General features: G+C 37.9%; 1 protein-coding gene across 1 annotated transcript in view; it reads left to right on the top strand.

The window, feature by feature from the left end:
* GALNT1 (polypeptide N-acetylgalactosaminyltransferase 1) overlaps positions 1 to 22,149 on the top strand; it is a 56,629-nt gene that overhangs the window by 9,815 nt on the left and 24,665 nt on the right. The window contains exons 2-3 of the mRNA XM_010708584.3: positions 5,250 to 5,480; positions 8,614 to 8,788. Coding sequence (XP_010706886.1) covers positions 5,342 to 5,480; positions 8,614 to 8,788 — 314 coding nt within the window. The 5' untranslated portion in view covers positions 5,250 to 5,341. The remainder of the gene's footprint in view (positions 1 to 5,249; positions 5,481 to 8,613; positions 8,789 to 22,149) is intronic.

The following is a 22,149-nucleotide window of genomic DNA, read 5'->3' as shown; positions in this document are numbered from 1 at the left end:
CACTCAACTGCATAGACCTCATTTAATAGTTCGTATACATGGAGTTTTAAAGAGTGGTTGTGCTGGCAATTTTGTCTATTTTGGTCTTTTCTTTTTTTTTTTTTTATTTAATAATTTTTCCTCAAAAACTCATACATAAGCCTAATGCCTAATGTGTTGCCTGGAGTATACCAGTCTTTTCTCCTTCATAATTAAACCTTCATAATTAAATAGACCGAGAAGCCAAAAATTAAATTCAGTGTAGCTGTCAGTCTTTCCTCATAAGCTGTTCAGTTGATCACTTTCCATATGGTTTAAATTGATATTATCACCTTTAGAAATATGTTATATTGTTATAATTTTGATGAGCCTTTACTTTGTGCCAGGTAATGTTTATTCATATCTGAAAGTTTGTAAGTCCAACTATAGATCAGCTTTTTATTGGCTTAGATGCTGCACCTAGTCCAGAATCCTGTTTTAGTTCAATAAAGGCAATGAGGTTCTCTGCCGAGTCTCTGTTATGAACAGTTCTGTTGGGAACTGTTCGCCAATTTAAACAACAATTAAGTTGGTTCAAAGCTAAAAATGACTGAATAGTCATGCATCATACTGAAAAGACTAAGCATTTTTTCTCAGGCCAACTGTGTTGGGAAAACAGGTGGTAAAGTGAAACAATGCACTACATCAGCAGTAGTTTTAAATTTGACCTTTTCCCATGCTGTCAAATGTATTGTGGATTTTGTGGGATGGAAACACACTTGACCTTCAGAAGTAGCAAGACTTGTATGTACCTAGTATTCCTACTTTCACTTAAGTTGTAGCTCATCAAGAATTTTCTATTCTTTCTAAGGTGTTTTTAATATTCCTGTTAGTTTACTTCTGTGGCATAAAAATTGCTATCTATTATATAGTGTTTTGAATGGAGGAATAAGGCTTACTTTTTCAAAATTCTTCAGTTTATTGGATTACTCAGTAGCAAATGCAATTATTAAACCTATGCATTTTGGTATTATTGCTGTGATTACTTGTTTAAATTGCACAAGCCCCTGTGGGGCTTTTGAACCCAGTGAGGTTCAACAAAGCCAAGTGCAAGGTTTTGCACGTGGATCGAGGCAATCCCAGGTATGTATACAAACTGGGAGAAGAAGTCCTTGAGACAGCCCTGCTAAGAAGGACCTGAGGGCCCTGGTTGATGGAAAACTGAACATGAGCCAAGAGTTTGTGCTTGCGGCCTGGAAGACCAGTGATATCATGACTTCCACCAAAAGAGGGGAGGGCCAGCAGGGACAGGGAGGTCTGGGGCCCCCAGGGTCAGAAGGATGTTGGGCTTTTGGAGAGGGTCCAGGGGACGGCCACAGAGATGATCAGAGGTCTGGAGCACCTTTCCTAGGAGGATAGGCTGAAGGAAGTGGGCTTATTCAGCCTGGAGAAGAGAAGTCTGTGTGGAGACCTCATTGCAGGCTTCCTTTTTTTAAAGGAAGTTTATAAACATGAGGGATATCAACTTTTTCAAGGGTAGATAGTGATAGGGCAAGGGGGAATGGTTTTAAATTAAAGGAAGGGAGACTTAGATTAGATTGCAGGGGGAAGTTTTTTTTACTGAGAGTAGTGAGGTGCTGGCAGAGGCTGCCCAGAGAGGTTGTGGGTGCCAAATCCCCGGAGATGTTCAGGACTGGGTTGGATTGGGCCCTCTGCTATCTGGTGTGGTACTGGATCTAGAGGTTGGCAACTCAATATCTACTACGCTTCTTTTTCTCAATCTAATTTGTCATGTGACTGCACAGATTTTTCCACTAGCCTCATCTTAAGTACTACTTCCAGTTTTGAGCACTCTTCCCTTTTCCTATCTGTTCCTAGGTAGACTCAACTGAAGGCCACTGGGGTGACTGGATCTGGTGAGAGTGCGAAGGAAAATTTGAGGGAACAGAGCTTTTTTGAATTGGATAAGAAGTCATTTCAGGAAGACTAAATAATCTTCTCTTGCTTATTGGAAGGCTACTGAGAAGACAGAGCTCAGCTCTTTTCTGAGGTGCATGGCAGGGGGGATGAGACAGTAATTGTAAACTAAAACAATGGGGGATCCACTTTGTCCTAAAGAAAAAGTGTTTCACCACAAGGTCAGTCAAACACTGAACCATTATTCAGAGAGGCTGCAGACTCAGCATCTCTCAGGATTTTCCTGCCATTATGGCACAAAGCCCTGTTTAACCTTGTTAGAATCATAGAACAATTGAGTTTGGAGGGGATGGTTGGAAGTTATCGTGTCCAACTCTCTGCTCAAAACAGGTCCAAAGGGATCAGGTGTCTTCCTTCTCTCTTGAAGAAGATTTTAATCTATATTTCTTGTGTTCCAACTTCTGACAAAGTTTCTGAAAGACTGTCATGGCTCTTGTTTAAATTGAGATAAAAAAACATTCACAGCTCTTCCCTTGCCTCTGAAGTCAGTCATCTCCTTAAAGCATGCTGCCAAGCCGGTCAAATACAACGTAAACGTGCTGTTGGTGAATGGCTCTTTTGTTCTTTGTGTGGGTGTAGGTTCTGAGAGTATTTGTCTAGATCCTCCTGTCCTTCTTGACACTAGCTTTCTTCCTGGCCCTGATGTAATTCTTTGGATCACCAGGAGCTTTGAAATGGCAGCGTGGCTCTCCTGTGAGATCAGTTCACTCCTTCGGTGCCATCAGATGCCTCCCATTTGGTGCCACTGGAGCTGCACGTGTCTTAAGTGGCTTAAGGGATCCCTGACTCAATACAGTCTGTACTGTATATGAAGTTTAACTCCCATAAACTGCCATGGACTGAGATCTGAGGCACCCAAGAGTAGACCTCACCAATAACAAAGGAGACCGGGCTAAAACATCATTGAGTATTTCAACCTTTTCATTGTCACTAGGGCTGCCATCCCACTGAATAAACTATCTGTTATTTTCAGGCTTTCTTTTGCTGATGTTCTCAAAAATGCTCTGTGAGATTCATAGCTCAGGTCTGATGAGGGCAGCTGCTTCAGCAGAGTTCCTGGGCTGCTCTGTTTAACTGTGAGTCTGCCTAAATTCATCATTTACCATGCTCTGAGTAGGAGACTGGAATAGATGACACTCCCTGGTTCTTTCTGACTTGAATTATTTTGGTCAACAGGACGGAAATGCTTTCAAACATTGCAGTTTGACTGCACACTTAACTCATGAGGTGGTAAACTGCACAAAGTGATGAGAACCTCTGTTAAAGACACAGGGAAGGCACAGAGTTATGCTACCCAGTGTGTGTTGAACTTTGCACCGATGTCTCTTCTAATAACTTCCTTGAAGGATGCAGAGAACCCAGAGCGCCTTTTTGACATTTCATTGAACTCAGGATTTTTTTTCTCTTGCAGTAAAGGCAGGTATAATGCCATTTTAAGCTTTGTAGAATACCTTATCTGATTGGACAGAATGGACAGAATGTCTAGATACAGTCCTATTCCTGATGTCTTGCTAATTTGAAAAAGCATAAACCTTGGCTCCTATGTGTTTTATGCTTTCTTTTGTAGCTGAGTATCTTTTCATAGTCTGAGACTAATACTTCATTTTCTTTAAAGCATGTTTGTTTCAACTAGCATCTGTTTTCTTTAATTTAGGGTAATGGTGAAACTTTAATTTCCTTCCAGACCATTTCTCTGGTGTCCCAGACCAGAGCAAAAGATGACAACTATTCTATAGAGTGTTTAAGTAGTCATAATATGTTTGACAGATTTGTCTGTACAATATTTTGTTTCTGAAAGTGGTTGATAGTGTTTGTACAGGGAGGAGAATAGGGGAACTTGTAATATTTCCTCACTGTTCTCTCCTAACACGTGCATTGATTTGAAGGCAGCGCCTGATCTAGGGATGAAGACTTTGTATTTAGTAGCTGATGAATAGGCTTGCAGTGCTGGCACTAAGCTGTAGCAGGGAGTTCTGCTGCATACCTTCTTTTTGGTGTTTAGGCCTTTGCTGCTAAAGTCACTTGTCTACTCTTCCTCCTAGTAGTGAAAGAAACTGAGAGGAGTTGCTGTTTACCATTCCCATGCAACTGTTGATTTTTATAGACTTGCTACCTAGTTTAGGTTACCTCTTCTCCAGCCTGGAAGAATACTAGCCTGATCACTTACATCTTGTAATGCTGCTGTTCCTTGTAGCCTTCATCTCTTTGCTCTTATCATTTGTCTTTTCTAATCCTTCTTTATTCTTTTTGATGTGGCAAGATAGGATGTTCATGCCTACTCAAGGTGAGAAAGCAGGTATTGTGTAATGGCAAAGTGGTGATTTATCTTATTTTTGTTTCTCTTCTCATCTTACTAATACATAACAATGTTTTCTTTCACTGTTGCTGATAACCACACTGATAGTTGCATAACACTTTCTAGTGCAACTCTGCGATCCAGAGTTCAGGGTCATCTTTGTATCTATGGGGGGGGAAAAAAAAAACCTTAGGGTTTCTTCTTAACATTTATAATTCAATGTTTTCTGGTGGTTCTCATCTCCTATTTTATCACCAAGTTGTTAATTACAGATACTTTAACACTTTACACAAAGAATTGCAAATGTCTTCCCAGTCTCCTTCAAAAAGAAAAAAAAATTGTCAGTCATGAAAATAGCAGTTTTTGTAACAAACTTTGCTTGTAGTTTGAGTAGGACAAAATTTTAATATATACATGATGAAAAATGCATAGAAGTTTGGTCTATAATTGAACTTTAAAGTAATTTTAAGTGTCCACTGAAGTGTTTAGCTTTGCCTAATAAATAACTTCTGTGTACTTTATTGACTTTGCTTTATTTTAGTTTATTTTATCAAAAAAGGTGGTTTATTTTGTTTTGCCAGAAGTATTTGCATTTACAATTAAGGTATGAAAGGAGAAGCATGAGCAATGTTGGCCTGTGGCTTTGGTCAGCCCTGATTGTTACACTGCTTCGTAAGATGTTCCTGTTTTTCAATCGTGTAGCTTGTTCTGATTTCCTGAGGATCCGGAGGGTTCCTTTAATTTTTTTGTTTTGTTTTTAAGATGCTTAAACACTTTTCTAGTGACTCAGCAGAGTACTGTGTTTTGGTTACTCATTTTAATGTTTTGTGTGATGAATGTTGATAAGTGTTGCTGTAGTAAAAGACTACAGTATTATTTCTTTAATTGTGCCACAACATTCATTTTGGTACATACAATATTTAAGAATTAGATTACCTTTAAAACGTAGTAAAATCTTTTGCTTTTAGCTGCTGCCCTCAGGTAACTTTTTGTGACTTCTTTCTTTTTTCTTTTACAGACACAGAACGTGGTCTCTCAAACTGGATTAAAGAACCTGTTGATATTTTTATTTATACTTTTTTTTTATTTTTGTATTTGACTTAAAGTGCCATGAAAAAATTTGCATATTGCAAGGTGGTCCTTGCCACCTCTTTGGTTTGGGTCCTTCTGGATATGTTTCTATTGCTCTACTTCAGTGAATGCAACAAATGTGATGAGAAGAAAGAACGAGGGCTGCCTGCTGGAGATGGTAAGTTATCTGATGAAGTAACTTTTAAAATATGGTTGTTTAAAATTACATTTGTTTTAAACGTTCAGTATGTGTTTCAGTGGGGAGAATGATTTTAAGCTTAAGGAGGGAAGGTTTAGATTGGATGTAAGGGGAGGTTCTTTACAGAGTGATTAGCGAGGTGCTGGAACAGGCTGCCCAGAGAGGTTGTGGATGTTCCATCCCTGGAGATGTTCAAGGCCCTGGGCAACCTGGTCTAGTACCAGGTCAGCTTACTAATACAGAAAATGGAAGGAGTTTATTTTCCTGAATGGGAGTTAAAACCATGCTCTAAGTTGCCTTGGAGGAAATATCTTCTGCCTTGGTATTGATGGCATAAGATACTAGGACCTTAAATTAGGAATTTCACCTGCTGTGTCTAATATTGGATTGTATTTATACCACTGTTATATTTTGCAAACTGCACTAAATATGAAACAGTAAATGAAGGTGAATATCTTCTTCACTAACTGCAGTTCTTGCTGTTGAGAAGAACAGCTAAATTGAGGCTCATTAGTGAGAAGGCCTTGCCTGGTTTGCTCTTCACAGAATTGTAGAATCCCAGAATCATAGAATCACAAGGTTGGAAAGGACCTACAGGATCATCTAGTCCAACTGTCCTGCCATCACCACGAGCTACTAAACCATATCTTGTAGCTCTTCATCTAGTTGCCTCTTGAACACTGCCAGGGATGGTGACTCCACCACCTCCCTGGGCAGGCCATTCCAGTGCCTGACCACTCAAGTGGTCTTGTCAGTCTGCCAGAGTCAGAGGGCAATTGAGAATGTGATTGTAGGGCTGTTGGATAGTCTTGGGCTCAGCGATGATTGCTGGCAAACCTGGGGAAGGTCAAAGGAGATGGTTATAGGGAACTGTAAAATGGACGTGATAGTAGGCTTCATGTCTGATAGTGAGTGGTGCAGGCATGGAAGGCTACTGGTTGAAATGGTACCTATGTGGAGATGAGGGGGAAAAAAAGGTGAAGTGGGAAGGGAAAGGCCATAAGGGGACTAGATGGAGGTGCTGGTGCAAAGGGGAGCTGGAATAGTCTTTGGGGCATACAGGTCTCGGGGGCTAAAGTGACACTGGAGGACAGAGAGTTGGGAACCATGGCAGGGATTACATGAGTTAGTGATTTAGTCATAGGTTTAAGCTTTTATTCATCCCCTCCATTGTGGCTGAAACTTTTAAGTATAACCTAACAGCCAGTTAATTATATCATCAGTACGTGTCAGCATTCCTGATTTATTTTTCCATAGCTAGTGCAGAAATGAGCACTGCAGTTGGGCTTTCTTTTAACAATATGTATGTTAGTCACTGTGCAAGAAGGTTTTTTGTTTGTATTTATGAGAACTTTGTTCTTCTGCGAGAAAACAGGTGACTAAATGCAGAAACCTGAGAGCCAATGGCTAAATCTTCTTGGAAAGTTATCTCCATGCTTGCACACCAAATTGGCCTGTGTTTGTATTTACTATGATCTATAAAATGCTTGTGGGTCTGTTTAATGGCTGCTGGCTTTTTCTACAGGAGATAGAAGAGAATATCTCATTTAAGTAAAGCTTGAAATCAAGTATTATGTATTTGCTAATGAAACCTAAGTGTTGTTCTGATGAATTTGTGGAATTTGTACACCTGGATTCAGGTCACAGAAATGTTGAACTAGCATCTCAATTTTTAGTTAATCTACCTGTTCAGTTTAGCTAAGTTATGAGAAAAGTGAAAGTGTGAATAAAGCAGATTTTTTTTATTCTAACTCAGAAATATTCTAGGATAAGGAATTAACTCTTGGGTATGTTGAAAAACTGTTAATACTCTAAAACATTCTTACAATATTCTAATAGATTTTGAGTCTGTTAAACAGTCATGTAGATTCATCTGAACAGAAAGTAACTGTGTGCTGTAAATTTAATAAAAATGCAGTGACGATAACGTAACTCACATTGTTATTATTAAGCCTAAATAATTGCCTAATTTTAGGTTATTATTTTATCTTAATTACCATCTAAGAATGCACAAATTCTAGTTCAAGAGTTTACACAGTTGCAAATCAGCAAGTTTAGATGCTTTTGTACCAATGAAGTTCAAGCTGTACTTTCTTATGTACGGAGGCAAAACAGCTGACTTGATTTAGAGCATGGTTAAAGCATGTACCTAAATCCAACCTGCTTAGGATATACTTGGACATACTGATTCTTTCACTTTTCAGTGTACCGTTGGTTAGCTGGCAGCTTTTAGTATTATATAGCTCAGCTTACAGTCATAGGGAACGTGGTATAAAGAAAACACCGTTGTGGTTGGAGGATTTTCTCTCCTAACAGCTATTGCTTTTGTGCAGTTGTTTGAGATATTTGAAAAAGAAAATATCTCATACGGAACATATTATGGCTGTAACTGGTTAATGGTAAATGCAAACCAGCAACCCGTTTCACTTATTGGTGTATGTGTGCATATATATGTATATATGTATTTCAAGTATTAGTGTGTTTATATGTTATGTCTTCAGTGTTTCAACAAGGATGGAAGTCTTGGATGTTTTATTTTTTTTAAGTGCGACTTAATTATGAAAATATTTCCTGCTCTTCTGTTTAGGACTTAAAGTTTGTACTAAGCTTGTAGGAATAGATCCCAAATTCAATATTTGAGCGTTTTAACAGTTCAGGAGAAAAGTGAATGAATGTTTGTAAAGAACTTTTAACAGCCTTATTAAGTGTTTTTATTTAAAAGAAATTTAAAAAATTTAAAAAGTCAAAAATTTGAATCCCTTTTCTTCTCCTTTTCCTCCCTCATCAGTTTTGTCAGATAATTCAAATTCAATTTTCTTTGTTTTAAACAAAAGTTTCTGTTAAGATAGAATACTGAGTTGCATAAATACCTGTTGTTCCAGAGCATGATGATGGGTAGATATGAACTGTTTTGTTTTTGTTTTTTTTCAAATAAATGGTAATTCTCAGAGTAGCAGTTAACTACTTCCATTAAACTTCCAGCTATAAAGATTTATTTTCATTACAAAACCTGGTGTTTTTAGAACTCCATTTTAAAGCAAGAACAGTCTAATGTGTAGAATAAAATATAAATAAACAAGCATAGAAATACTAACATTTTATTTGTTTTTAGTTCCAGAACCCATACAAAAACCACATGAAGGACCTGGAGAGATGGGGAAGCCTGTGGTCATTCCAAAAGAGGAGCAAGAAAAAATGAAAGAAATGTTTAAAATAAACCAGTTTAACTTAATGGCAAGTGAAATGATTGCACTCAACAGATCTCTACCCGATGTCCGGTTAGAAGGGTAAGTAATATGTGTTGTATTGAAAGCTGTATATCAATGGAGAGTGCCATTTCCTGTATGTATAGTACTTAGGTGAAATTAGCTTTAAGAGCAAGAGACCAGCTTCCTTCAGTGTTACTGAACAATGAATCTGGTTCAAGTACGAATGCCATTCAGGAAATAAAAATTAATCTGTCTGAGTGAAAACAAAGTTCACTTAAGAACTGGTGTTTCAAGAAGAAATATCTTCTTTGCAAACTTCATGCTTTACTTTTAATGAGGCAGACTAAAGTTCTACGTTGTATGAAATAGAAAAGATATGGTGAGAAATAAATACTTTAAACATTTCTTGCCTAATGAAATGTTCAAAGCCTCATTTAGCTTGCATTATAATGTTTGCTAATATCCATCTAGTTTATTTTTGATCTCACCTCTGAAATATTGATTCTTTCAAAGCTATTTGAGTCATAATGAAAAAAGGAAATCATAGCCTTTTTTTAAATAAAACTAAGATTACTTTACTCTCTTAGGGCTGTTCTGAACAGATAGCTGATGGCTTCTTCACCTCAAGCCCCTTTTACTTAGGAAGTGAAACAGCTTGTGAAATAAGATTTTGCCCATCAGTTATCTTCATTCTTCTTCAAGAACTATGTGCTATGGGAAATCTATTTCTTTTGAAGGTCAGCTGTTGCTTCTGTATACACAAGGCTTAGATGCTGGATTAATTTGTTTTTCATTTCCTACCTTTCAAGATGATACTAGGATTGAGGTGAAGCTCTGACCACTTTTCATTTTTAATGGGTGATGTAACTTTGCCTGGAGCAATGATTTGAATGGTTCTGTGTAGCGTGCACGTTCCATAGCGTGCTAGTGTTTTCTAGTGTTTTTACTAATTGAGCTGGATTTAAAAAAAAAAAATCTCCTAAATTAGAACCAGTGCAACTTTGTGTTGATTTTTAGTTATACTGTTAGTCAAATTTATTGGTCATTACTTGCCTGTTTCTTGGTACAGAGAAAGAATGTAAAGCATAAACTTGTAGGGTTTCCTTTTGAAATTGGGAGATCTGTGGGTTTTTTTGTTTTTTTTTTCTTGTTTCACATTATTGCTCTGATCGTGGTTAGAATTTGGCAGCGGATCTCTTGGTGTTCATGGAGTTTCATGTGTACGATGCCTGCTATGTGATAAGAAATTTTCTTTGTAAAATGGCGCCTTACAGGGGGTGAGAACTTCTCGTTAACATTCTAATCTTGTTTTAGCAGCAAGGAATATCATCGGATTCTTTGGAGATTTTTGTCACAGCTGGAATGCTAATTTGTGATGATTTCAGTATGGTTTAGTGTTGGTTTTTTTTGTTTGCTTGGAAAAACTAAATGGAATGAATTATCAAAACTTTGGGGAAATGATAGTTACAGCAGCTGGTTAATTTGGAAGGTAAACACGGGTAATCGTTCATGATTATCTTAGAACTAAGGAGGAAATTAAATAACATCTGTTTATCAGCATTCGTATTGGAAAACTTGCCTGTATGTTTTCTGCTATTTCTACAGTGTAAGTACAAAGTTAAGGAAACACACTCCTTACACGTGGATCTAAAACATTGACTTGATTGTAATCTTTGAAGACTAGACCCTGAATTAAACAAAAATGGAAACAAATTGTTGTAAATGATTACAGTTGTATTAGTTAAGCATCATTCAACCTTTTGCAGGGAAGTCAAATTACAGTCTTAAAATTAGAGTCAGCTCTAATCACTTTCCTTGTGTGCATGGCCATGTGCTGCCGTTACTGTGTTCTGCACTAAGATGTGAGTTATAAATTCAGTTGCATTACATTTGTTTACCTCTTACATTTGGATGGACAAAAAATTGATTACAGTACTTTCTATATAGGAATGAAATCTTAGCGTAAAATCACAGGCAAGGTCTCAGGGCAAAGCTCTATTTTCTGTTGTTGTAAATAGCTAATATCCACTTCACGTGCATATTTTTAGTAGATTTTGACAGAGAAACAGTCCCTTAAAACAGTTTTTTTCATGGCCTTCTCAGTATGTATTTGTATAATCAATGGATATATGGTATAGATATATATCCAGGAGCTTGACTAATATAATTTATATTGCAGTAATGAGAGAAAGTCACTCACCCAATCCTGGGCTTGCGAGGTGAACTCCAATGGAGCAGATCTCCAGAGAGATCCTTCCCCACTGGCAGTCAGCTCTTAAATGGGTCTAGGAGAGGTGGAGCCAGGCTCCACCCCTTCCTGCAGCACAGGTGAATTGCCTTCACCTGTGCTCCACTGGCTGACTCATTGCTCACCTCAGGTGATTAATCAAAGGTTCAGGCCATGATTCAGCAGCACCATACAGTATTCTCCAAGGTCAAGTGAGTTAAGAACTTCGGGATTGTTAAAGTTTGCTCAAGAAACCTGAAAATGTTGTATTTGCAATGCAAGAGCATCTTAATCTGTGTGAGTGGGTTAATGTGACTTTTTCAGAACTCTAGCCATTTTCAGAATTGCGAAAACTGTAAGGATGCCCAAATGTTATGTGTATGTCTTACAATAATATTTATCTGTTTAGTCAAAATATTCACATGGTCAGAAGTGCTTTCTGCTGTTAGTGGAATTGCTTCTGCTGTAATTTGCTCTGTCTGCATCCCTGCTAATATGGAAGTAGTTCTGGAGGAGGAGAATGGCTGATTGCTAACCATGCCTCACCACATCAGTGTGCTTACAGCACAGCTGCCACCACTCCTTTTAGCCAAGTTTTGAAGAAGTGGGATATGCTCAAGCTGAGATGTTCAGCTGTGTCATTTTCTTTTTGAGTTTTGTGGGTTGCTTCCTTTAATGTGGTATAGGGGGAAGATGTGACCGTTTCAAGTTCTATAATTCTTTGCCAGCATCAGTTCTTCTGCAATAAGAATGTCAAAGCATTGCCAAACAATTAGTTAATCTTTGTAAAGATACTGAAGTTAGGTGTGCCAAGGCAGGCCAGTTTGCTTATGTATTTAATGCTATTGTCAGAGGGTGGTGACACACTGGAACAGGTTGCCCAAGGAGGTTGTGGATGCCCCATCCCTGGAGGCATTCAAGGCCAGGCTGGATGTGGCTCTGGGCAGCCTGGTCTGGTGGTGGTTGGCGACCCTGCACACATAGCAGGGGGGTTGAAAGATGATCATCCTTTTCAACCCAGGCCATTCTGTGATTCTATCAAGCAGAGAGCAGCTACCGAGGGAATCTGTGTTATTGTTCACACTGATTTCTAGTCCCGCCAGAATCCACTGCTCAATCCCTCGCAGCCATACGTAGCTCTTACCTGTACAGATTCCGTTCTCTGTCTTGCGCTTCTGCATCTGGGTCTTCATTGTTTCATCTCAGTGCCTAACCCATGTGGGGAAGCATGTTTGTTTTGGCCAAGAAATTTTGTTTCTTAATGAAAAAAGAATATGTAATTTGTCTTAGCTTCTGGGTGCTTGTCCAGCTTAGTGGAACTCCTCTGTATCAGATGTCTGCACATATTCTGAGTTCTACTGAGCTGTGCCCTAGTCTTATTTATATGTTGATAGTTGTTTTTACTACTTGTCACCAAATTACTGAGGCAAATAAATGCCTTTAAAATCACTGAGATACAACTGAATTGGTAGTCTTTTGTGTCTGCAGAGTAAATGTTCTACTTAGACTTCTGGCGGGTTAATAGAGAAACAACGACAAAAACAAAATAAACAACAGAAAAGTAGTAATATTTTTAAACTTGGATATTTCCATGAATCTACATTGGAGCATGTTATTGTAATTAATATAAATGCCAGGGCCACAGTCTTTGGGGGGATGTTGGCGTGGAGGAGCAAGCAGCTGGGGACAGCAGACTGGTTTTAAGTTACTAGTAGATTATTTCTTGTAAGCATGTCTTAGTCTGGTCTGTGAATCAGTCATCAAAGTGGGGTTTGATTCACACTTGCCAGGAAAGTGTGCAGCTGTAGGTTTGATGTGACAGCAAAGAGTAAAACGCTGAGTGATGAGGAGCACGAGAGTCTTGTCTTGATTTTACTGAAGATGAGAAGACATCAACTGAAATAGGTGTCAGTGACTAAAAATGTACTTAGGTGTGCCTATCTGTTTTAGTGATCAGGCTGGAAAGTGGTGTGGTTAAATGCATGAACTTTGTGTGGTGTTACATGGCTTATGTTTGATCTCAGTTTTGAGGTGATTCTGAAGCAGCTTTGGAAACCAAAGAATGAGAACTGTGTACAAAGACTGAAGTTTTCAGGCCTGCAGTCTCACAAATCTGAAAGATTTGTGGAACATACAGAACATTTAAGGAGATATTTGGGTCCTTGGCATGAGAGTTTAATCCCAGTGCTGACCTCTGTGCTCTAGAGAAGAGTGCGCAAAACTCCCTACTTTTCCAGGCCCAGGTGATCAGGGCTGGAAGCAATGGAGGCATAGCTGGGCAACACAGTGTTGTGCAGCATTAAGTGCTGGTCACCACTGGAGCTTCCACTGGGATATTTTAAAGTGCAGGCTGAGATCTCTTGAAAAGATGTTGGGCTTCCCCTAGAAGCAGGGAGAGATGAGGAGAGCTTTGGGTACCTTCGCGTCCTTTCTTCAAGGCTGCATCTTTGTACAGTTTGGCATAAAATACCTTCCTTTTCAGTTATTCCAGATTTGGTAAATTGTAACCAGAATTAAGTATATGGGACACCTTACTATACCTCTGTTAAATCCTGCATATTGCCTGTCCTTCTCTCAAGCTATCTATACTGTGGGAGCAGTGATGCAGATGTTTGAGTGATGCAGATGGTGTTAGTGTGTAATCAGTTTTTAGCCAGATGGACTTCTGTATTTGAATGAACTAGGCTTAAAATTCATACAAGCTTTGGCTTCAGCAACTTAGAACATTAAGAGGCAGATATCCCCATGATATTCAACTAGGCCAGTAATGTGGCTGGTTTAAGTTATTATTGAAGGCTTTTTTTGTTCCTGTTCATTTCCTACTCTGAAGCTCTATTTTACAGTATGGATGAAGTTGACTTTCCTCCTTCTCTCTCCTGTGATTAAAATAATTCTAAGTCTTACTTGTATGAGTGTTGCTGAGTTTATGGCTGGCTTATGATGCTTGGCTTATTTCTGAGCAAGTCATTCGTACAACTAATTCTCATCTTTCTTCTCTCTGCTTGGAAAAAACAGTATATAGATCCAGGCTTATGGATGCATCACGTATGCTAATTATATGATGCAATATAATGCTTTCAGTTCTGAGACTGCAACTTGCTTTTCATACTTAAGTTTTAAAAATTGGTCTGTTCTAAGCCTGAAATATTCGAGTGAGAACATATCAAAATTCTTGTTTGGAGAAATTAAGAACCTGACTGCAGGGGTTGGCCTGTATGCTTTGTTACTACAGTTGAATCATAAGATGATTCAAATTCCTAAAATTTACACAGCCGTTGCGTGAGGAAAATAGTCTATTTGTGTATACCTATTAAAGGTAAAACTACTAAAGGCATACATGCAACAGTAAGCCGTTGGAATTCAATATATTAAGTTTTATGGTTTGTTTTTTAGTGGTAACGCTTGAAGTCTTGACTGTTACGAGCTTTGTGAAGAAGTGTTCTCTCTAATGATTTTAATTCAGGAGAAGAGCCAAGGGAGTAGCTTCACACTGTGTATCATCAGGTGTACATTGTGTATTGTATATAATTGGGTGCAGCCAAAAATCTCAGCACTGCTTCTGTTGATGCTGATCCAACAGTTGTGTGGCCTTGCAGTTCACTGGCTGAGTGGAGGTTTGTGTATTCCCCAGGGCTGGGGGAGTGGGTTTGTTGGTCAGCAAATGGAAGCAACCCAGTAGCTGTGTGATTGCCTCATCTGCTGTAAAGAGGGGGATGGGCTGGAGCTGTGGTGTTGAAAGGGGAGATTATTGCTTAGGGTGCTGTTGTGAGCTGCAGCTATTTAGGTGGAATATAGGGAAAAGAAACTTTGCAATGGGAAGTTTGTGCAAAAATCCTCATAAAATCAGGGGATTAAAATAGGTTCATAAATTGTGATATTCTTGGTGAAGTTTGTTACTTGTTTAGCTTGGGTCACAGTGATAGAAAAAGTAATAAAAAAGAGCTAAGTTGTCAGGATGATGGTGGAAGACTACAGAAGTTTGTTCAACGTTATGTTCATGTTACAAGCTAGAAATCCAGGCTATTAATTAGTCTGGCATCTGCAAAGGAGATCTGCTGGTCCCTTGAAAAGCAGTGTAAATTTCAGCAATGTCACACTGTAAGTCTGAAAGCTTGTAAGGCACTGAAGATTTAACAGTTGTTTTTCAAAGCAGATTACCTTTTTTTTTTTTTTTTTGCATTTTTCATCTGGCTTTTGTTTTCATTTAGGTTGTTACTGGCTTCGTACAGAATGAGCAGTTTGAAATGTTCGCGTTGGATGAAATCAGCTATAAATCTTTCTCCTAGAAAGAAAAGGTTTTTAAAAGTTGTCTCTTCAAAAATGAGCGTGCTTCCTGCAAATTGTTGTCTTTGTCTGTAGGCATATACACACACGCAGTTACGTAGGTGTGTGCACACTGACGCAAAGATTTGACCGACTCATTCTTGGTTACGAGTTTTCCATTTTTGGATGAGCAGCCATGTCACAAACTTTACTCTAGTTGGTAGGTTAAGTATGGAAAATAATATGGCTAGAGAACTTATTTTATTTCCGTCTTTGAGGACAGAACTCTTTTTTTTTTCCTTACTTCAAAAAGTATTTTCCTGTGGTAACTTTGATGAGAACAACACTCAATTGTAGGTAATTACTTTTGTGAACTTCTGCTTGAATTCTGTAACCACAGTAGTTTTAAGGACCATTTTGGACTTTGTTTCCAAGATTTAAAGAAGAGTTCTGCTTGAATCATGAGATAATACAGCCTTTCTTATATACAAATCTTTGAAAGCAGGAGAAAGGGTGGCAGGTAAATTACACAATGCTATTGAAGGGAAGGCACTTAAGCAGGCTGGATGGAAGTGCTTAAATAAGAATTACTGGCATTCAGGTCATCAGTTTAGACAGAGTAATTGGGGTTGTGATATGTATTATAGAAGCGAAGAGCTCTTTTTAAAACAAATTGTTCTGATCTGATTGGAAGAAGCAGCTTTCCTCTGTAGTGTGAGGTTTTGTTGCAGACTTCTGTGCAGCACTTTCTTTGTGCAGCCGCAAGTTAAAACTGTGGTTGTACACAGGGTGTGCTTGGTAAAAAGAGCTGTGGCACATTCTGTTGGTCAGCAATTCCATCTTTCTCAGAAGTACTGCTTTTAACTCTTTTTGCTGTGTTGTTTCCTGTTAATATTAGCTTTGCCCATCTTAGTTGTTTTTAGTTACAATGTGTTATTCTAAAAATTTAAATTGGAAGCAGATTTACTAATGCTCTCCTTTGTGATGATGTAATGAGATTGCTGCTGATGTACAGGAAAGACTTAAGTCACTGTTTACCAGAAAAGCATCACTTGATTTGAATACTGGTGGTTGTTGATGGAGTGTTTTGGCACTTTCCGTCACCTCTGCTTACAGAGATGTTATTCTCTGCCAGAAATGTGTGAGCATCAGCAGCTTCAGGGTGACTCAGTCTTATTTCCAACATGTTTTCACCTGTGATTTAAGGAGGGAGCATTGTTTGCATCGAGCAGGGCTGTGTCTCAGCTTTGTTGCCTTAACTTGTTGCAAACTATAACTTTAGGCAGATGGGCAGGTAAACAACTGAGTACTGGTATATTCACAGCAGTGCAGCATGATGGGGCCATTATTAATCAAAGCCTGAGGTTTTAATGCAGGAGTTTGTATTTTCTTCTCTGGTGATCTAGCATTAACTTCAGTATCCTCAATAGTTTATTTTCAAGCCTTCAGATGCTCATGCATACTTCCCAGAGTACATTTTAATACTAAAGATTATTCTTCTTATACTGTATCACTAGTATTAAACAGGTTTATTCTAGGTACTGTGTTGTACAGCGTTTCCTCAAAATTTCAGCTCTAATGCAGTTTTCCTTTCTCATATTTAAGTTCTGAGATGCATTTTATTTGTAACTGCAGCTTTTATTTTTAACCGTTGTTTGTACTGTGCAAGATAAAAGCTTGGACTACATCTGTAAAATGACTAAATACATTTCCCCTCACTCCCTTCTGTTGTTCCTTTCAAATATGATTTGTATTGCATTAGCATACTGCACATACGAGCTGTGGTCTGAGCTCTAGTGTGATTTCCCATCTGAGCTGTGAAGTGCACAGCAGATACTTGTGCTTGCATTCAGCTCTGTCTGTTTCATTGATACGCTTTTGCTTGGGTATGCTGGGTTTGGAAAACAAGAGTTGTGCAAGTGTTTTAACTGCTGCTAATATTTCTGAGCCGTTGTAAATTATTATATTGCTTGTGCCTTCTTCCCTTGGAAAGCTGGTGGAATCTGGGTATAAAATTGATGTCACGTATACCAAATCTTGGCTTTGGTACTGCCTGTCTACTGAATTTTTGTTTTTATGTCCTCATAGTCTCTTTCTGCATAGACATCATGGTAGTATATAATTGATTTCCAACAAGATCTCTACTATGTTTGCAGATTTTTTTTGACAGCAGTCCTTCAGCTTATGAAATATACTGATAGATCTTATATATCTCATATCAAATCCCATTTTATTACATTACTTCCAAAAAAGACTTAGCATGATTTCAAAGAGTGTGCAAATGGATTGCCTCTAATACTGTAAATATGAGTTTAAAGATACGACAGTGTTGCACATAGCACTTGATCTTGAGTTGTAAGAATAATTTCTCAAAACTATGTTCTGTGAATACAGTGCTACAGTATTGATAAAATGCCAAATATTATCATGAGTTGGTTGCAGTGTTGTGTTTCTAAACTAATATCTAAGTTTCTCTGAAAATCTCAACAGTAAGTTGAGAGAGGTGATATTAGGACAATGAAGGGTAGGCCTTGTTGGTCTTGGGCACTAAGCAGAGCAGAATGGTTATCAGAACAATTTCACTTCTGAGGAATTCAAATGAGGGTTTGTTTAAGATCCTCCAGTAGATTACTTCACCACTGCTGAAACAGAAGTATGTTTCCCTCATTCCTTCACGAACATAAGAGATAAGAGTTCCTGTTCTGCTAGTTGTAAATTAGAGTTGAGAGCAAATGGCTGTGGTGATGTGGGTAACACAGAATGAATGTGCTCACCCTAGTTCTTAGCATCTTGAAGGCTCAGGCATTGCTAATACTCAAAAAGTATAGAAGAGAATAAGCTGTAAGCTGAGATGTCTGGAATCTTGCTGCTGGTGGCACTAAGTACTTTGGTATCAGCAGACCTGGTAACAATGAGGTGCTCATCTGCAGTCATGAATAGCATTGTGAATGCTGTTTAGATGCTTTGGAAAATTGCATTTCATAAGGTCTTGAAGTACTCTGAATAATGCATTTTGCATTTACTCAAAAGTAAAATTGTTGTTCCTTTTTTGTTTTTCTTTTTAAAATCTTTTATTCCACATTTTGAGTTTAGAGGATTTTTTGCTGTTGTTGTTGGCTGGGTAAATTAAATGTTAGCAAACTGTAGATTTCTGTATACCAGGTATTTCTTTATAAAGATTGAAAACTGAAGAAGACCACCTTCCAAAACTATGTACAGTTAATTCTTTTAACAGAGATGTCCTTCATGTTGACTGTCATTTTTAACCAACAACTAAAAGCTTCAACTGCAGACTTAGGATATGCAGCTTCTCAAAGTATTGCAGTGGTGTTTAGTTTTTGACCAAAGTTATCTTGTCAAATGGGATAGAAATTTTAATATTCTGTTTAGTAGGAGTCAGAAGTTCTTTCCTTGCAAGATAATGGTTACAGAGAGTTTAAAATCTGAGATTTAATGACTAAAGTTAAGGCAATTCTATTCTAATAATACTTGTTGTTTTGAGCTTATTTTTTTGTAATGTCTCCCACAGACTGTTTATAGCCTGAACTGAAAGAGAAAAGAGTAAACAGTTTATTCAGAGGTTTTCAGATTCTTTCAAGTTGTTTTGAAGTGGCTATACACAATACACTAAACAGTATCTTTCTGGAGATTTTTTTTATATGTGCCTCCCTGTCTAAAATGTACAGAGCTTCTATGTATGATCCAATTACCATCTTCATAAAAAAAGAAGGTGGTAGAGAAGAAAAGCATAAATAATAATTGCTTCTGACCTTCCATTTTAGAAACTTCTGTAATGAGTTTAAAATTTTAAAATTAGGCTGTAGGGCGTTAAACTAATTTTATTTTTAGTGTTGTTGCTTGTTAGCAATGTTATCCACAGATACGCTGTGATTTGTCATCCTTCTTTTGCTTGTAGCATGTTAGACATAAATCTGAGTGAGCAAAGAATTTGGACCCAGCATGCTGCCCTCCTTTGCTCTTAAGGAAATGCAGGCCTAGGAGTAAACAACGGGCCAAAGCATTCTGAATATATGGCACAAAATTGAAAAAAGGTGAAATTCTGTGAACAATGCCTATTTATGTGCATCTGACAGAGGTCGGGCCTGAGTCTTATCTGTTACTGTCCTGTGGCTTCTTTGTAAAAACGTTTTTCAAAATGTTTTACACAATGCTTGTAAACTTCATTTTTATCTCGAGTCTGATTTTGATGTGACACGAAAAATCGTGGAAAATCAATTAGGAAACGAGATTTATCCTCTTTCATTTCCTCATTACCTGAAAGCAACAAACGAAACATTAGTGAGGAATAGACGGTTAATGAGGCTGAAGCTGATGATTCCAGTTCTGGAAAGGAGACTTGATATGGAATAAAGAAAATCTTCACTGTTTTGTTCATTGGAAAGTGTATGTCAACACATGTAGATTAAGCAGGCTTTTTTCTTGGCCGTATTGAAATAGTCTGTCCTATTCTTTTTCTGTACCTTTAAGTAATAAGATAATAATTCATTGCTTGCATTTAAAATATCTAATATTTCCGGGGAATTTCCACAATCTAAATAATATATGAAGTTGCATTAGCCAAGAATTTGCCTGATGCATGCCATAGATTAAGGAAAGGATGATGCATTTCAGGTGAAGTAGATATTCTCAGCTGCTGTTTGGAGTCTTCATTAAATTACTGGAGATGGTATGCCTTTCTGATATTATGCACTCAATTTTAAAACTATTTGAGGCATGATCCAACTAAAGGAACATAATGTATTAGTAGTGAATTGAAATTCAAATTTCCCTTAATTCATGCCCTGTGTGTCATACCCTTGATGGTTATGTTCTGCTACTAATGTTGCTTATCTGTTGGTTGAAACAAATGCTGCATTTTAAATTTAGTAGTAATCCGTTCCTGGGGTAATTTGTTTTCAAATGAAAGACAAAAAGGATTCTTAATTTAAAGGTTTGCTACTCAAGATAAAATGTGGGTTTTACATAGAGGGCTGATGCTCTGGGTTAACTGTTCTTTCTGTTTTGCGTTCTGCAGCAGTGTGTTCCTGGGGGAAAGTAGCGTAGGGCAATGATTTCAAAATTAAAAACTACTTTTTTGTTATCTAGTCACAAATATTTGTGTAAAGTATATTGAGAAAGGCAGCGGAAAGGAATACCGTTACGAAACAAACTTGTGTTGCCGCTTGTGAGAGTCTCTAAATATTAGTAGACAGGGCAGCATAGGTCGCTCTCAGACTGTTACTCCAGAAAGGGCTGGTCGCTGTGGTTGACAGTAGGCAAATCTTGTTATGGATGCAGCGATGTTCATCTTCTACAGGTCGCAGACAGTGGACGTGCTTGAGAGGGGGTACTCATCAACCTTCTGTATGCCTTTCAGGCATGTTAGGGATAAAAGGTTTCCTTTCAAAGATGGATCTTAAAGATTCTGATGTCTTTATACTAAAGACAATGTAATGTTTTATAAATGTTCTTGTCTGTGGCTAGCTTTTTTTGTACCAGTTCATTCGTTTGGAACTCAGTAAAATAAATCTTCCATTTACCAAAAATGAAGACAGGCAAGGCTGAAGATCCAAAATGTAGTATTGCAATGACAAAGCTTTTGGCCACCCCACGAAGATAGTCCTGTTGAATGAGATGTTATGGCTTCTTACGAAATACAGCAAACAGATCTACTATGTCAGCTTTTCTACAAATATTCTGTTTAAAAACTATAGGATCAACTGGAAGATTTACATTTCTACTAAGACTGAAAGTCAACACATGGATACTTCATTTTGTGGTCTAGGGAGCAGTGCTGTAGAAAGAATAAAATATTGATGGTTTGGTTTTAAAGCAACATAATGGGCTGAACAAGTGAAAAGAATATTTGGCCCATGTGTAGAACTTGCCATCTGAAATTCAAGGCATCTTTGCCAAAAGCTATTTTATTTTTCAAGTGATACACAGAAATAATACTTTGTCAGTTGATACTTTGTCAGTTGACGTTCTTCACAAATTTTCTTTATGCATGAATCAAATAAAGAAGAACAGGGATATGAGTGTTTTCTCTAAAGATTTTGACACTTGCTTCGTTGTAATGAATAATTAAAGTCAGCTGTGATTGTAGACAAGTCTAATATTGAGGACAGATAGTGCCTGTTTCAAAGATGTTGGTGTTTCAATTCTCAGAAGGGGAAGCATGATTGCACAGAAGCTCTTTGAGATGCTTCCTAAATTATACCTGGACTTAAATTATACCTCATCTTATCTGGGATCTAGGCTCACTGAGTGTTTTTTGTCACTACCATAGAGCCAAATGCCTGTGTGTTATGAGAACTGCTCTTGCTTCAGGCTCTCTGGCTAACCAAGTTAGCTAGCAAATAAAATATTCATGCTGTGAGCCTCTTTTGGTTTGTGTTCATGGTGTCACCAGTTCTTCCGGGGGGTGGGAATAGATGCTGACACCACAATCCTGTATTGACAGGTTGTTCCTTCAGTATTGTTTTTATACTTTAGTTGAAGATATGCACTGTTTACTTCTCAGGCTCTCAATTAGGGCCACAGGTGATACTTAACATGTTCTAACAGTATTTATAACAGATTGCTTTTAAATGACTATATGTAATGAGTTGGGATCTAATAAAAGCTTTTCTGTTGAAATGAAGTTACAAACATAAAATGTGCCTACAATTTTTTCTCATTCGATTATGAATTACATTTTTCTTCGTTATATATTCTTTATTTATGCAGTCTCTTTCAAGTTTGCTATTTCTTACCTTGTGCATTTCTCATCCCTTTTCCCCCTCTGTCCGTGTAATAGTACTAGGGTTACCCCTTGCCCTCTGAGGGAATGGAGGCTTAAATTAGCACCTTGAGTTAATATACTTGTTTTGTGAAGCGTTGCATATCCAAGTAGCGGGAATAAATACTGTTAGCTGTATGTGATGGCAGTGTGGAGGTCTATCATTTC

Source organism: Meleagris gallopavo, chromosome 3 (assembly GCF_000146605.3).
Source record: "Meleagris gallopavo isolate NT-WF06-2002-E0010 breed Aviagen turkey brand Nicholas breeding stock chromosome 3, Turkey_5.1, whole genome shotgun sequence".
Lineage (NCBI taxonomy): Eukaryota > Metazoa > Chordata > Aves > Galliformes > Phasianidae > Meleagris > Meleagris gallopavo.
Note: the sequence above shows the minus strand (reverse complement) of the source record. Positions and strands in the feature narration are given on the sequence as shown.